Source organism: Aethina tumida, chromosome 1 (assembly GCF_024364675.1).
Source record: "Aethina tumida isolate Nest 87 chromosome 1, icAetTumi1.1, whole genome shotgun sequence".
Taxonomy (NCBI): Eukaryota; Metazoa; Arthropoda; class Insecta; order Coleoptera; family Nitidulidae; genus Aethina; species Aethina tumida.
In genome coordinates, this window is record NC_065435.1 from 68,983,139 (window position 1) to 68,999,409 (window position 16,271).

The 16,271-nt window shown below is 29.3% G+C and overlaps 2 protein-coding genes across 3 annotated transcripts; one reads left to right on the forward strand and one right to left on the reverse strand.

The window, feature by feature from the left end:
- Positions 1–5,016: 5,016 nt before the first annotated feature.
- LOC109600069 (sarcoplasmic calcium-binding protein 1) lies at positions 5,017–13,320 on the forward strand. Of its 2 annotated transcripts, none has more exons than XM_020016149.2 (4): positions 5,017–5,237; positions 9,545–9,711; positions 12,069–12,302; positions 12,928–13,320. In XM_020016149.2, the coding sequence occupies exons 1-4, from the start codon at positions 5,186–5,188 to the stop codon at positions 13,066–13,068; spliced, it is 594 nt and encodes a 197-aa protein (XP_019871708.1). In that variant the 5' UTR covers positions 5,017–5,185; the 3' UTR covers positions 13,069–13,320. The 2 variants fall into 2 exon arrangements, with proteins under 2 accessions (XP_019871708.1, XP_049817254.1); XM_049961297.1 differs by having other exon boundaries at positions 5,020–5,237; positions 12,057–12,302.
- Positions 13,321–13,385: 65 nt separating this feature from the next.
- On the reverse strand, positions 13,386–14,479 carry LOC109600006 (trypsin-1-like). Its single transcript, XM_020016066.2, has 4 exons — positions 14,390–14,479; positions 14,022–14,322; positions 13,753–13,961; positions 13,386–13,698 (listed from the first exon to the last, which is right to left on the reverse strand). Exons 1-4 carry the CDS (start codon positions 14,433–14,435, stop codon positions 13,448–13,450), a joined length of 807 nt encoding a protein of 268 aa, XP_019871625.1. The 5' UTR covers positions 14,436–14,479; the 3' UTR covers positions 13,386–13,447.
- Positions 14,480–16,271: the final 1,792 nt, after the last annotated feature.

A 16,271-nucleotide genomic window follows, 5' to 3' on the forward strand; every position in this document is an offset into this window, starting at 1 on the left:
TTGCCTGTTCCAATCTTCAGACATTAACTCGATGGAACACCTAGGGGAGATTACGCTTATAATTAAATTCGACATAAAAATTTTACAAATTTAAATGAACTCATTAAAAAGTTTGAAGGAATATATATTTGCCATATATTCGGAAAATAGTTGAGTCTATGCCACGGAAATGAGCCAAAATTATAAAACCAAAAGGATTATACAAAGTATCAATGTTAAAGTTAATATTCAGTTCAATAGTACAAAATAACAAAAGTATATTAATATTATTTTAAGAGTTCACATTAAATAAGAAGAATATATGTATGAAAAATAGTTTTATTTATTTATTCATTCATTTAAAAATGTATATACATGTTGAAATTATAAAATATTTAAGAAGAAACAAAATTCACATATTATCCCAATTTTCTTCAGCCAGGTTAAACTCCCTTATCCCTGGAATATGCATAGGAACATTGTTCTTAACTTTATTAGATTCAGGACTGAGAATCAATTGAGCCTGGACCTTTGATGGGCAGTTAACCATGTGATCCCGCAACGAAGCTATTGTTGGAAAATGATGCAATGCATTATACGGACACACCTGAAAGTCTGGATAATTGACCATACAACGAATTACATGTTTTTTCAATGAACTTTCGGGTAATATATGGTTCTTATTGAAGGGACATTTTACACGACGATCCGCCCTAGAATTAAAAAAAAGTAATGTGATTTGTTCGTGTCTCAGTAACATGTACTTACATTTTAAACGGATCTGAAAGCGGAAAATAATTAGTTTGATGTATGTAAACACAAAGAAATGAGGTTAGGTCTGCAAAATTGGTACAGCCTACTACGCATGTGTAAATTAACTTGATATACTGTGAGATCAAAATTTAGTAAATTTAATTTAAATTGGTACCGCATTCGAATTTCATGGATCTTGAACACGAGTCTCTATTCGAATACACGTTCGGGATTCAGATGCGGCACCCATTCGTATATACGTAAACTCGCATCACATCACACAATTTTCAGTTACGTTTTTATTTTAAGGGCAATTCTAGAATATTGAATAATAAAACCATATTGATTTTTTTCATTTAAGCAAGATAATCTGTGTAAATTTGTCCATTGTTCATTTTGATTAAGGCGAACAAACGAATAACCTGATCGAGATTATTAATTAATTTTCTATTGGAAATTATGCATTTAATTTGGTCCAATTTTTTTAGACTTTTAGAAAACAAAAAACGTTATATACACGGCGAAAAGGGATCTTGAAAATTTAACAAAAATTCCACTATTTTAGTACTATATAGTTTTCTAAATACTAATTTTCGTCCACTTTTTTTTAATTAATTATTACTGTAATTGTGTATCTAAATGTTATTATTAGTATTAATAATATTTTTGTACTATCCTAACGATTTGGAAACTGACTCAGTTTAGGACTGTGAATACTTTCAATGCCCCCTTTCATTCCCAAGAATTTTGATACTGAGATTCTGGATCATTAAAAAGTCTATCTACGTTCCTTCGAAAACAGAATTTGGAGAATATTTATCCAAACTTGGGTATAGACTTCGCACGTTTCTAAGTACACTAGCAAAAAATTGTTTTAATTTAATAGGCATATTGTTCGTTTCGTTTTTAAACTTTTTTAAAATGCAATAAAAAAGCAAACCTTATCCCATCGTATAAGTAGAACATAATTGAGCTTTTTTTAGCACAGAAATATACCTAAAAACTTTCTTGTGCAATTTTCACTAAATCGTGTGAAAATAATCTAGGAACCGACACAATGATCCCCTAATTCATGATCCTATTAATAATGGGAAACAGCTGATGTAGTTCATATTTTATACAATTATTCATCATTTTCAATCACTTTTGCCATATGAGATTTTTCAACAGCAAATAATTCTACAGTTTTAATAGTAAATATATTTAATTAGTGATTCGAGCATTGAATTAAATATATTAAAATATTAAAATTTACTGCTAAGATTCCATATGTTTCATTCACATAAACTCAGTAAAGAGTTTTGATTTAAACTTTTTTCGATTATTCAGTCACGTTTTAATGAAATTTTTCACCTTGTTTATCACTTGAACTACCAAGATTATGTGGAAAGAAAATCAAATGACTGAAATTTATGTTAATGTTAATTCCCTTATTTAAACCTGGAAATATTGAATTGAATACTTTAATATCAATTTGTCTTATAATGTAAGAAAATAAATGCCGTCCGTATGCATTGGGTTGTATTTTTGTAACAATGTGTTAATCTGTTTGATGTATATGGGACATTTGAATTGTCCCAAAAACTTGTCAAATATTCTGTGAGCACCTAAACAAATTGCATGCAAACATTTATTAAATACATTCTCGTTATATAAAATAATGTTTTAAAGACCATTTTGAAATATCCACTGCAATTGAATTTTTTAATAATTTAAATATATTTTTAATATTATTTAAAATTCAATTTGTAATTTTTAGTTGGTTTACATAGTTTTTATTACTGAAAAATATCGTGATTTAATGGCAAATTTACTGTCCAGAATACTGTGTTGTTCTTTCTATTCTATATGTGTTTATGTCAAAAATTAGTATATCCATGACATTATATTGCGACAAATGTAATATCAAAATAAATTTTTAATAAACAATTTAATCATCTGCATAAATTAAATAAATTTGCATCAACAATAGAACTTTTAAACCAGTAACAAAACTAATATTACCAAATTTCTTGGAAAAATAATGGAACAAAATCAATTAAAATTAAAAAAAATCAGAATATTAACTGCTACATTTTTCCAATCAGTACTTGGTCAATCCCCCTTGCTCTACGAAGAGTTTCACTCTTCTTGGTATACTCAAAATTAGTGAACGAATAAATTCTTGATAGTTTTTATGAAAGAGCATTAGCAAGCTCCTCCAAATGTTTGAGCCTGACAACATAAGTTTGTCTTTCAGGACGGTGTCATACCTGTTCAATTGGAATGTAGCTTGGTGAAAACGAGGGCCACTTAATCTGAGTAATGATATGAGCAACTCTATGTGTCACTCTAAATAAATTTCACTTCACGCTACAGAACCAATGTCCATGTTCAACTTATGATATCAGACACAATATTCACGCCTTGGCGAAATACATCTGTCTTCTCTGTATAACAGAAAGTCTCAAATACGTATTCTAGCCCTAAGACCAACTTCATGCAACCTTATTCTGATGATAAACGAAATTACAGTAATTTCAATTTCTGCACGAAGCCTGAATGTGCGATTTCATTTAGTAAAAATAATCAGAAAGCGGTCCTGTTTTTTGATCGAAACCATCATATCGTATATTGGCATTACCTCTTTGCCGATAACGATTCCAATTACGATTTATTACTTATTGTGAGGCATTACACATTGTTGTTACTTATTGACTCAGATTGTCATGTTCCAAAGTTGCATTATAGTGGGTAAACCTAAGAATGAATAGAATAAAATGTGTTGAAATCTATACAATGCATTTTTTATAAATAAGAATTTTACAAGAAATGGAACGTTGCTTATTGTTATGTCTATTAAATATATAAAAAATAAAATAAATTTAATAATCTGACTAATAGATCAAAATAAAGCATTTGACTTTTTTGATGTTGTTACTCAGTTCTTTTTCTTATGATCATAACGAATTAAGTACGGATGTATAATTGAATCACCGAAATATTATTCATGTTAGACATTCCATGGTATATTTTATTAGGTGTATAGTTATTCAAAACTTTTTTAAATTGACCTCTATTTATCTTTTCTGAAAATTGCGTATAATATTTGAACCTCACTAAATAAATAAATAAATAAATAAATAAATAAACCCAAAAATATTTGGAAAACATTTTTTATTCCTTTGCAGGAAGGTCACTTCAAAGTAGTCATTTAGTCGTGTTATAATATAATACTCACCATTAATGGTATTTCTTTTATGTTGATAATCAATAAAAATTATCCTATGCGCAATTCAAAAAACAGTCGCTATGTCGGTTCTTCTCTTTTTTGGTCCATCGTTTTGATTGTTCTTTTACGTCAGATGTGCCATTATAATCTAAGTAAAAATTCGGCTTCATCGTGGCGAAACATTGCTAAACACTCGACTTCTTTTCGCCGAAAACATGGCTAATCATTTGACAAAAGATCCTCACGAAACTGTTTTTGTATAATTGCGAACTTTTCTAATAGATCAAACTCGGTCATTGTTTTGTGGATTTAATTAACGACTTCTGGTGTATAGGATTACCTTATTTGTCAGTCTACTATGCTATTCGTCTTAGCAGCTCGGACGGCCTCGTGTAAACTATACTACCTGTAGGTATACTTGTTCGAATTTGTAGTTCGTGGTCGAATGAAATTCAAATTCAATTGAACGTTTCGCTAACCCAAGTGAACAGCATCTGCAGAGGTTTTCTGGCAATGGTCACCTCTACTACCCACTATTTTATTGTTGTAAACGAAGGAGCAGACTCATCTAGAGTAGAATTTTTGATATTGGTTCAACTCAGACCTTTCATGAATATCAATTAAATACTATTTAATGTCTTGAAACTTGAAACTTCCATCTTATTTTAAAAATATAATTATTTATATTTTATAGATTTCTCCACGATGATGATATTCCTGTAATGTAAATTATTGTCAGAAATTGTCCGTTATCTTTTCTTTGTGTTTTCTTTAAAGAAATTTGAGAATTTCAGTAGTAGAATTTCGCCTCTGAACCGCTTCAGAGATATTTTGTGAAATTGTCCATCAAGGAACGCAAATAATACATATAAAATAATGATTTAAAATAAAACATTACATATTTAAACACAAATTTCCCATGAGACAATTCACAAATAAATCTATATTTAACGGGGAAAGTGTTGGAAAAAATCGTAAAACACGCGCGACACGTTCACAAACTGGCGATTTCTTATTTTTGATAAAGTTCGTCTCCATCGTACGCGTTCGCCAGTTTGAACGCCAACTATAATTTTCTAAAATAGACGCCGGCAAATCTATCCGCTCCGACTTCATTTCCACATATTTAGTCTCTTCGGCGTAACATCCGATTGCGGTTTTTTCTCACTTGCTTCTCTACAACACTATACCATTTCCACAGTTCGGTTAGGTTGGTTATTTTTCTGAGCAAATAAAAAAATAATGGCTTACAGTTGGGACAACAGGGTCAGTTTTGTGGTCAAGTATCTATACGGTAAGTCGGATTTATAAACAGTGTGTGGTATTTTCGTTGGACACGGCCACTTGTGTCGGCAATTGATTTATTTTTGTGACCGGCTGTTCATATTGTTTGTACGTTTATTTTTGAAGTTACCTTCAAAATATTAGCATAAGTCTATTCGACAATGTTATGATTTATTCTGAACAATACAAAATACAGTAATTAACTTTGTATTTGTAATAAAAAATTTAAATGTTTTGCTATAGCAAATTTTGACGCGGTCATTATAATGACCGCGTCAAAATTTTCATTTATGAAAGTGTGTTTTACATTATTTATGCTTAAGCTGAATTGTCAAAATTAATGGATTTTAAAAATATATTTTATAGAAATTGTATTCATATAATTTATTTATAATTTATTATATTATTATTAAATAAAAAATATTTATTTTTGTCATGTATATATCATAATATTTTATAAAAATAATGTTAGAGATATAATTTTAAAATATTATTTTATTGTTATTATACAATATATCCTTTTATAATATTGCTTAATGTTCAACACTATTGGTAAAATAATTAATAAAAATGATCAAATATAAAATAAATAAATAATAAAAATTTAAGGAATATTAATTAATATTTATTATATTATATACTAATTTATGTTCGGTATAAAAATACGTTGATCATCACCTTGCAGTTGTCTATTAAATAGTTCATTACAGAAAATAAATGAGCATCTTTTTAAATGGTTTCATGCAAATTTAAGTACATAACAATTGAAAATCACATTATACTTATAGTCCAATAATCAATTAAACTAACTAAATCATGGAACTGAATATGAATGAATATCTGAGAATATCAAATTTTATCTAAATGCATTAGTTTTGGTAATTAGTTTAGTTTATCTGTAATAGTATATAGCTGACTGTAAATTGTTTTATTTGTATACATAAAATTACAGACAAAATTGAACTCTCGTATAAGAATTAAGAAGAATTACAACTAATGCGTCACTAGTTGATATTCTGGGCCCTTTTTATTATCATATTTCATGGTTTATTTGATTAGAATTAATATTTAAATTTGTTAGAAAAACGTTCATTTTTAATACTTTCATATATTTATCATTTATATTAAATAAATTTAAGTGTAAAAGTGGTATTCGCCCATCTTGATGGATAGGAAATTTAATAACGTTTTTTTATATAAAAATGACTAATATTTGTTGAATATTTTAACCATAAAAATGTTATAATTGAATTCTCCTGTTATTGTCCAATTTTTGTTCTATTATTCATTAAAATCAAATTAACAGGAGGAACAGGAGTAAGTAAGTATTTTTTGATATATGTTGTTTTATCAACGAAATTAAATTATTAGGCAAATACAAAAATATTTGCTTATGGTTACATTACTTTTATTTTATTGATTAAATTCGCTTACAATATACAAAGTAAAATACTCAATGTTAATTTTGTATTATATGACTTCTAAAATTAATTTTACACGTGTACCTGTGAAATGATTTATAGAAAAATAAATGAGACAGGCAGTTTAAATACCTCATAATTCAGAAAACACCCACTTTGTTTTCTGACTTATAAAGTATTAAACATAAACATAAAAGTATTATAACTATATATAAAATATGGAAACAACTTAAAGTAGGGAATAACAATATTATTTGAAGATTTGTTTCCTGTTTAGACTTCTGGTTGTTTAAATGTGGTAAAATGGTTATGTAAATAATCTTTCCTACTAGCCAAATTGTTATTTATAATTTATCTGGTCACTGACCATATTGGCTAATAACTACCTGGCAGCTGTTTAACATTGCAGAGTGACATAATTAATAATGATAGATTATTTATTTCGCTAGAACTCAATACGACTTGACAAAGACTAAGTAATATAAACAGATAAATAAGAAAATTGTTATAAGTTGTCTTACTTGCTGATTCTGGATGTCTAAGTTGAAATTAAATTAAGTTTTGTTAATCAACCAAAACAATATTAAACAAATTAATTAATATAAAAAATTAAACTTGAAGGCCAGATTAGTATAAGATAATATTTATTTATAAATAATATTAGTCAACTATTTAGTTATAATCTGATAGTTATTGTAAAATTTGATATAAAAAATTATAGTCAGTTTAAATGTTTACTGGGATTATTTCAAAGATAATAATAAAGTTTATCATTATGTGATAATTATAATGTTAAAAAATCGATTTTCCATACGCTGGACTAACTAAATGAGCGAACGTCCCAAAATAAATTTTCTATTTCCACGACTTATCAAAATAGAATTATTATACAGATGTTTGGATGTATTTAAAAAAAAATAAAATAAAAATAAAACATGCACAATAAAGAAAATTATTTTACTTTATGCCACTCAAACTATTTATATTCTAAATGCATTGAACATATGGAGATTTTTTCGAAATAGCGATGTTTATTTTTTACATTCTTCTAAATTACAATTTTCACCTATTGATTTGTAAGTTAATACTGACAGTTATAACAGTTAAAACATTTGACGAGATGCTGCGATAAAGCGAAATCGACAATCTGAATGTGGCCGCAGCTCGCTTAGAAAAAACTTTTATATTTAGATGCCGGTTCTAAATAGCCTCATGATTTTTCACCAGACAGGTTGTCGCACTGAAATTATGTTAATTCCCACTTCAAATTGCAACAGTTTTTTTTAAACCTCGTTACCCGAAGGCTCATTGTTCCATGCCAAATTGTTTTTTAAACGACGATCTTGTGCGGAAAATGAATTTGTGTGGTGTCATCGAAAAAAAAAAAAAACGGAATTGGGAAAACTTGAACTAAAAACGTTCACAAGTTTATTTCAACACACGAACTGGAGCCAAAGGACTTTTTGAAGCAGGAAGTAAATTTGAAGATCGCTACCAGAAATCAAAAATCACTTTATACCAATTAATAAAATTTATTTAATTGTTTGCTTTAGTGTGCCTGTGCAGGATGTTAAAAATGTAATAATGTTTTATGAAATAAACATTCAGTATTCGATAATTGTCAGGTAATACAGATTATAACTGGACAGAAGCGTGATACCGGTTTATTAAATAAGTCATTTATTTCAAGAGCTGTGTCTAGTCCTGGAGCTCAAGAAGAAATGGTAGAATAAGAGAACATATTGTCGTTTTAGATTAGCGCTCCTGTTGTTTGATGAACCATGCACTAGCAGCTGCTTAATCTAGATCATGCACAACGAGTGCTGATTGGCCTTTAATAAACTTAACCATTCAAGCCTTAACCATTCAAGCCTCGCAAAGATACTGAAAACTATCGGTTTCGTTTCGAAACTCTTTTTACGGATGAGATTGGATTTATCCGAACGGGTGTTTCACAATATACATATTGGGATAGACCAAAATTCCCACCCTCTAATGGAATCTGGACATTTGAATAGATATTAGGTCATGGGTTTCTAAATTCTCTTGTTTTATCAAACCTATTAACAGATGCTGCTTACATAAATTTCTCAAACTCAATGTGATCTTTGTACGATATTTCCTTGGGACCAAAGTCGACGAATGTGATTCCAGTATGATGGTGCTTCAGCTCACACTTCGACTCCCGTTACAGACGAGGGACAGAGCTGTATTATGGTCTGCAAGAAAGTGTGATTCAAATTCCTCAAATTTATTTTTCTGGGGATACTGAAAAATGTGGTATTCTAAATAGCCTCAAGAAGCAGTAACTGTGCTAAGAAATGTGAGTCCATGGTGGCTGTTTTAGAAAGAGTTCGAAAATCTTTTACAAAAACAGAAGTTGTGCCTGTTTAGAAATGGAAGGAGGGCAGTTACATCTTGTGTTACTTTGTTTTTTCCAACAATGTTTCCAAAAAGAATTATTTCTTCTCTTCCACATCTTTGGAACTATTACCCTTTTAAATAGTTTACGTTATGTTTTAACACCATGTGTATTTATCATCACTGAAATAGACATCTTACGACTTACCAAGTTATTTTATGAAAAGGTGTCCCACCTATTTACATTTAGCTCATGTAAATGGGTTACAAAAAAAAATTATGAATGGGTCTTAAAGTGATAGATTGGGACTAGTTTCTGTTTCATTACAAATAGCATTAGCGGAAAGTTTATTATCCTTTTAAAAATAATAAGAAGCTTTGGCATCCTTTCAGCTTCCATATTAATGAACTGTGCTGCAATAGATTAAAGACCTGAGACTGTTCCACAAATCTAGATACATCATAATTAAAAGTAAAAATAGAACCAATGCATTAAAAATTAAAACGTAAGCGTCAAATTTTGTATTATTTTTAGATGTGGACAATAATGGTTATTTGGACGAAAGGGATTTCGCTTGTTTGGCACTCAGGGCCGCGATTATCGAAGGAAAGGGGGAGTTCAGTTACAACAGGTTGCAAGAACACCAGCACATCATGCTAAGTCTTTGGGAGGAAATTGCGGAGCTTGCGGATTTCGATAAGGTACCTTGCAAATTTAACTACGTAATTTTTATTACATAGGTAGAAATGAAAAAATTACTAATAGACTTTTTTTAACTTATTGTGGCAGATCGTCTTCTTACTTTTAATGCTCTTTTTGGTAAATTTAGAATAGTATCAGAATGTTGCTTGAAACTGTAGGTATAAATTTTAGCAGTAGTAAAAGGAATAACAATTAAAAAGGTTAAAACTAACACACTACTACACTTTCACATCTTCACGAAACATTAATTGTCAGTTCTTTTCTGTATTTTGATACATTTGTTTACTCTTTTTTTATTAAGCTTTTCTTATAGTTTTTGTGCATCTTATTTTTGTATGTGCACTTTTTAAGCTACATTTGTTGAAAGCACCATGTTGTGTTTTGTGTTTTATTTTTGTTTGTATATTGTATATGTATTTTTATATACACTGTTTGAGGTGTTTTGTTATGTGTATTTTATATTTTTATTAATATGATAAATGGTTCAAGGTAAAACTTATTAAGGTAGTTTTAATTAATAATTTCTGTTTATTAAATTATAAAATAATTCTATAAATGAGCGACTTGCCCTCACCTAGGCTAATACAGTTAGTTTAGTGTAAGTAAACTTTGTATTCATTGTAATTTCGAGTTAGATCTAATACAAACAAATCCTCAAATCATTATTCATCTATTTAGTTGAGACATATCGATGATTAATAATTAAATATAAAAACAATTTGCTATTGCCGAAGTAAATATAAACACTTGCCTGAGTGAGCAGGCAGGTATCCATTCAATCTCTAATTAATTTAGCACTATTTAATAATTATTTTGGCATCAAACGGAATCATATAATTAGACCGTACTCACAAACGTTTTCAGTTTCATTGTTTCAATTTAGGTTTTCACAAACACGTCCGAAATACGCTTTGCCAAAGTAAATAGCAAGTGACAAATTTAAATAAAACAAGCTAATTTTTTAATTAGATTCTTGGAATATAATATTATCATTCTGTGCCAACTTACAAGTGTTTTCTGTTAAAAATTTACTGTATTGGCAGATGGAATAAAAATATTTACTGCTTTATATGCAGCTGCTGTTTAAATATAATAAAAACAAGAATCATATGTTTAAGTTATTAATAGTACCTTTTAGTATCTATTCGTTTTAGAACATAAATATTACATTTTGAAGTAATTTTTTTATTTTAGCCCCAGAGAGTTAACAATTATTAAATTACTATCACTTAATTTAGTTATTATTGGGTTGGTTAAGTAACAAATATTTTTTTAATTGACAATGTTAATTTTTTTTATTGTGTCGTGACGTCTTTCGTCTGGTTAAAGGGCGAGCGAATGGCGTTTATTATTATTCAAACACACTTAATACAGTCTTTATTGCCATTCACGTGCCAAGTCTAAAATAATATTATATGAAAAACACAATATGCCATTTTATTACAGATCATTAATAATTGAGTACTGAACAAAAATTTAATTGGTGCCAAAGCAACGGTCCAGAAACAGACGGTTTTCAGGAAATAACCGACTGTCCGCACGTAATTAGTGCAAGTAGGTTAAAGAGGTGTTTAATTTTTATTATCGTCATCGTGTGTTGATTCTATTTTTAATATACGAGGCTATCACAAAGTGCACCACTTACACATTGTGCCACACAGTTCATGGTGGACAGTGACAAATTGTTAATCCTTGAAGGTTTTCGATAAACAAAACTTTGGCAACAGGAAATACAAATATAAATTAATACTAATTGGTGCTTAAAAATGTTTGTCAATTAGAATAATAGATATTATGCTTATCGCAAGGAGACAACGCATACTTCCTATTTCGAAACTATTTAAGATATACTTATTATTTTGAAATTTACTTGAAAATACAGGATAAATCGGTTTAGTACAAAAACATTATGGTAAAATTACAAAGTGGTAATTTTGGAGTTCAGAGAATCGTTCGATTACTAACGTCATTGTAATAACAGGTCCGATAGATTTATAACCATCTAAAAATATTTTGAACCGTATTTTTAGATGAAATGCTGTTACATAAGAAAAATTAGTGTATTCTAACTTTAATTATTTAATTTGTACTATAATTATAGAACATGTGTGTGAAATGTTCAATCTATTAGCAGGATTAAAACAGTTTTAAGGCTTTATATATATTATTCCATAATTCATTTAGTTTTGAACGTTGAACCATTTATTAAATTATCTTATTGATAAATTTTGAGTCATTTGTTTTTCGTCTATTTTTTGTTTGTTATATCAAACAAATATTCGCCCCATCCAGATTACACAGAGTACTAACCCAATTCTCTCCAATCTGTTGGTCCAATATAAAGGACCTGTTGCAGGATGGCAAAATAACTGTCGATGAATTTAAAATCGCCGTTCAGCAATGCTGTTTCGGCAGAAGATACGAGGATTTTCCGCAGGCGATGAAGATGTTCATCGATTCAAATTTCAAGATGTTGGATCTAAACGACGATGGAGTCGTGGACGCTGATGAGTACAGGTTCAACTGCATCACCAAGTTTGCCATAGACGACGTTGATATTGTCGACGAAGCTTTCAACAACATGTTGAATGTGAGTTAAAGAATAAAAATGTAAACAAAATATAAACAACTAATGGTCGAGCAATTTATAATTTGTAATTTATTGCATTGGCCACATATACTATTAAACTTATATTTCGATAGCTTGTTAAGTTGATGACTTTATAAATAAAAAAAAAACATTTTTATCTTAATTATATTTTTACAACTTTTTGTATAAATCAAACATTGGAATAGTTATTTTTCTTTTTTATTATATAATTGTATACAAAACAAATATGTTTATATTTTTTAGACATTCAGTATTATTTATACATGGTTTAAATATAGAGGCTAGAAGTATACATCTTACGTATTCACTTACGCAAATGTATATCACGAGCTTGGGACATAAATATTTTAAAAGTTAAATGTCACTTACAGTAAATTTCTAATTAAAATAGCATATTTCTGTCAAACATAAAGTGAGAAGTTAATTAGGTTTATTCATTGCAATTAATACATGTTTATAACAATTCAGTTTTATCATCCTTGTTAATGGATGTTTATGCAACATAATTAACTTTAGCAAATGTTAGATGTGATGATTTAATATCTTCATTTAGACTGGTTTCTATGAATTACTCTTAAAAACTAAAACAAATTATTTTTCATAGGATGATGACAGAAGAAGAGGTGGAATCACTTTATCCCGATATCAAGAACTATACGCAGAATTCCTTGGTAATCCTGAAGAAACTTCTGCAGTGTACCTCTTCGGTCCCTTATCCGAATTCTTTTACAGCGATGAAGTTTAGCGACTTGTTGCTACAAATCGACTGATTATTCTATAAAGACAATTCATTTATAATTTAGTTTACGTAGATGAACTTCCTGGTTACGTTGTTCATTCGATTTCGCTTGGATATTTCTAAAATTAAGCTAAATCACATTTATTTTGCTCTCTATAGGAAAACTGCACGAAAGCAGTGTGTTTATTGTTCTAATATCTTGTTACATTTTATAATTTTTTAAAAATATATGGGTATTTATTAAATAATTTAATTATATCGTTCTTTTATTCTTAAATTTTGACCTCAATATAATAAGTAGGTAATTAAGAACTAGACAAAAATCGGAAGAAAGTTATGTTTTATTCACGTAATTATTTATGACATATTCAGAATATCAGATATCTTATTTAGCATTTTCGTTGATCCAGTCAACAAAGTTGGCGACCTTAGTGTAGACGGATGGAGCACCGGCTGAACCGCATGGAACGAATCCCCAGGAAACAACACCAACGAGAACACCATCAACAGCTAAAGGACCGCCAGAGTCTCCGGAGCAGGCGCTGTAACCTCCGGTAAGAGGTCCAGTGCAGATGTTGGAAGCATCGTCGAATGGGTTGTCTTCGGCGCTGATTGCGTTCAAGGCGTTGTTGCACTCTGAAAATAATCAGGTTATTGGATATGATTACACAATTATTTCACATTGTGTACCATCATTGGGGATGATTGGAAGCTCAGCCTTTTGAAGTCTGTTGGGCATGATTGGGATGATGACGCCGCCCATTGATCCCCATCCGGAGAGAACGACGTCTCCGCTGGCGACGAGGTCGCTGCTTGGAAGGGAGACTGGTTGGATGACTTCGTTAAGCACCAAGGGCGATGCCAGTTTCAGAAGGGCGATGTCATTGGGACCGACGCCACTAAATTTCACATTTCGTTAACATTTGCATTCAAAATATCAAATCAATCAAATCTCTTACCCATCGAAACCAGGATGTACAATTTTTTGCGAAACAAGGATTTCTTGTTTCAAATCGCTCTCTTCGTCCAAGTCCAAGATGCCGGCAACGATTCTGTAATCACCGAAGGCTGGGGCTTCAGAAACGCAGTGGCCAGCTGTGATGATCCAGTTCTCGTTCAAGATGGAGCCGCCGCAGATGTGGGACCATGTACCCAAAAGTCCATATTGGTAGGAGATTTGGTAAGGGAATTCGCCTTTGGAAGCGTCTTTACCGCCGACGATTTTCAAACTGGGGCGGGGGATGCGCACATTTGGGGCAGCTAAATTTAATTGAATAATTTAAGGTAATTATTTCTGCTTAGTATTTGTATATAAAGTTTTACTTACCCAAAGCTGCACCGATGAAAGCCAAAGCAACCAAAGCGAATTTCATTTTGAACTGTGGTGAAGTAAAATATTTTGCCGAATTTATAGGTGAATTCAAAGCAAATATCTGATCTTAGATCTACCTTAGATAATTTTTTAAATCTAAGGGATTAAACCTATGAGTATCGTCTAGTGTTTGAAGTGGGTAATATAAAAATATAGATGTGGTAGATGAGATAAATATGGCATTGTAACTGTTTATAAACAGTATATTTGTTTAAGAATATTTAAAATTTTAAAAATTTAACACAAAATCGTATTATGCAATATAACATTCTATTTTAGAGAGCTTTATTTTTCATAGGGGTTTTTAATTTCACTACGTAATTTAAAATTATAAATTTATTTATTATTTTTTATACAAAAAACATATGCATATGTCATATATATTAAAGTGGTATAAGTGGAGTTAATATTTAAAAAATCGATGGTTTTGTATATGATATATCACAGACACACAGATATGTATTTCCTCTTAATAAAATAAAATGTTGCTTCGCGGATGGATATATTAATTATATTAAGTAGAAAAATAGAAATAAATCCAATAAAATAAATAAATAAATAATTATACATATTTTCAAACACTTTTAAAAATATTTTTGTTTCCTTGGTAGCAAAAAAAAAAATATATCGTAAATTACTGTCAACTCAACTGTTTTGATAGCTTATCTATCATTGCATTATATTAAAATCATCGAAGGGGGATTAACATTAATAATTCTAGAAAGTAAGACAGATCAATGCATGTTTCTAAAAAAATTATGATCTGTTAAAAATCAAATTGTTTACAGTCAAAATTGAGTTAGCAATATATTAGATTTGCTTACAGTTATAATTTTTTTTTGTATTGGTACAAGTTGCTAAGACCTAAAAATTAATTTAACTATTTATTTTTGATGGGGAGCGCTAAATATGATAAAGTTGCTTTAAGCGATTTATTTAGTTCATACTGCAATTTTGTTTTTTCATTTTCTTCTAAAAATACCGGTTTTAATTAAGTATTTTCTTGATTGATCGATTACAAAAGTGCAATAATTAATGCATTATTTCGTAGGAAAATATTTCAAAATAGTGATTCTAAGAAACTATTTATTTATTTGATAGATTTAGAAAAAATAGGTGGTCAAAATTTTGGTAGCAGGTAGAACACGTTCTAAATAATTGAAATTGAACTTGAATAATTCGATCCATGATTTGCCAGAAAAAAAGTTATCAAGTAAAAATTTCCCTAAATTTTCATATTAGATTGAACTAATTTGCTGCGAGTTATCAAAAATTCCAGTTATCGGAAGTTCGACTGTGTTTTCTTTTTTTTTTCTTCCCTGAAGTAAATACAGCCCCTCAAATTGAAATTTAAAGAATAGTTTTTTTCCGTAACCTTTTGTTGTATATAAATTGAACAATTTAGTAGAAAAAGAATGCGCTTGATTAATTTTTATTATCACAAATTATTTCAAATATTTCTTTTTTAATGTTTGAGGAATGTTTCCATGATATTCATACAATAACAAATAGTATAATACAGTTTTACTAAACCAAAGTTTTACGTCAGAAAGCAAAAGTAACTAAAGCAAATTTTATGTTAAAATACAGGGTATTTCATAACTTATTCGAAAATTTTTTTACTAGATATGCACTTCTAAATAATAAGTCTATTTCTTAAAAAAATTTTAATAAAAGTCGAACAGAAAACGAGATAATTAGCTTGTTCATAATCAGATTCACTATAAGCGATAGTTTATCTATCATTGTATCTATCATATTAATATAATCAGTCAAAAGGGAATTAACATAGTTTCCAAAGTATTTAAAAATAAATTTCTTTATTTTTTATGTGTAT

What these genes read in the sequence shown, in the direction of transcription:
- LOC109600069 (XM_049961297.1), top strand. Translation starts at nt 5,186, where the DNA reads ATGGCTTACAGTTGGGACAACAGGGTCAGTTTTGTGGTCAAGTATCTA. An exon ending in TGTGGTCAAGTATCTATACG is followed by an intron (nt 5,238 to 9,544) that starts GTAAGTCGGATT and finishes TATTATTTTTAG; the next exon opens with ATGTGGACAATAATGGTTAT. An exon ending in CTTTCAACAACATGTTGAAT is followed by an intron (nt 12,303 to 12,927) that starts GTGAGTTAAAGA and finishes TATTTTTCATAG; the next exon opens with GATGATGACAGAAGAAGAGG.
- LOC109600006 (XM_020016066.2), bottom strand. Translation starts at nt 14,435, where the DNA reads ATGAAATTCGCTTTGGTTGCTTTGGCTTTCATCGGTGCAGCTTTGG. An exon ending in GTACATCCTGGTTTCGATGG is followed by an intron (nt 13,962 to 14,021) that starts GTAAGAGATTTG and finishes TGTGAAATTTAG; the next exon opens with TGGCGTCGGTCCCAATGACA. An exon ending in TCCAATCATCCCCAATGATG is followed by an intron (nt 13,699 to 13,752) that starts GTACACAATGTG and finishes GATTATTTTCAG; the next exon opens with AGTGCAACAACGCCTTGAAC.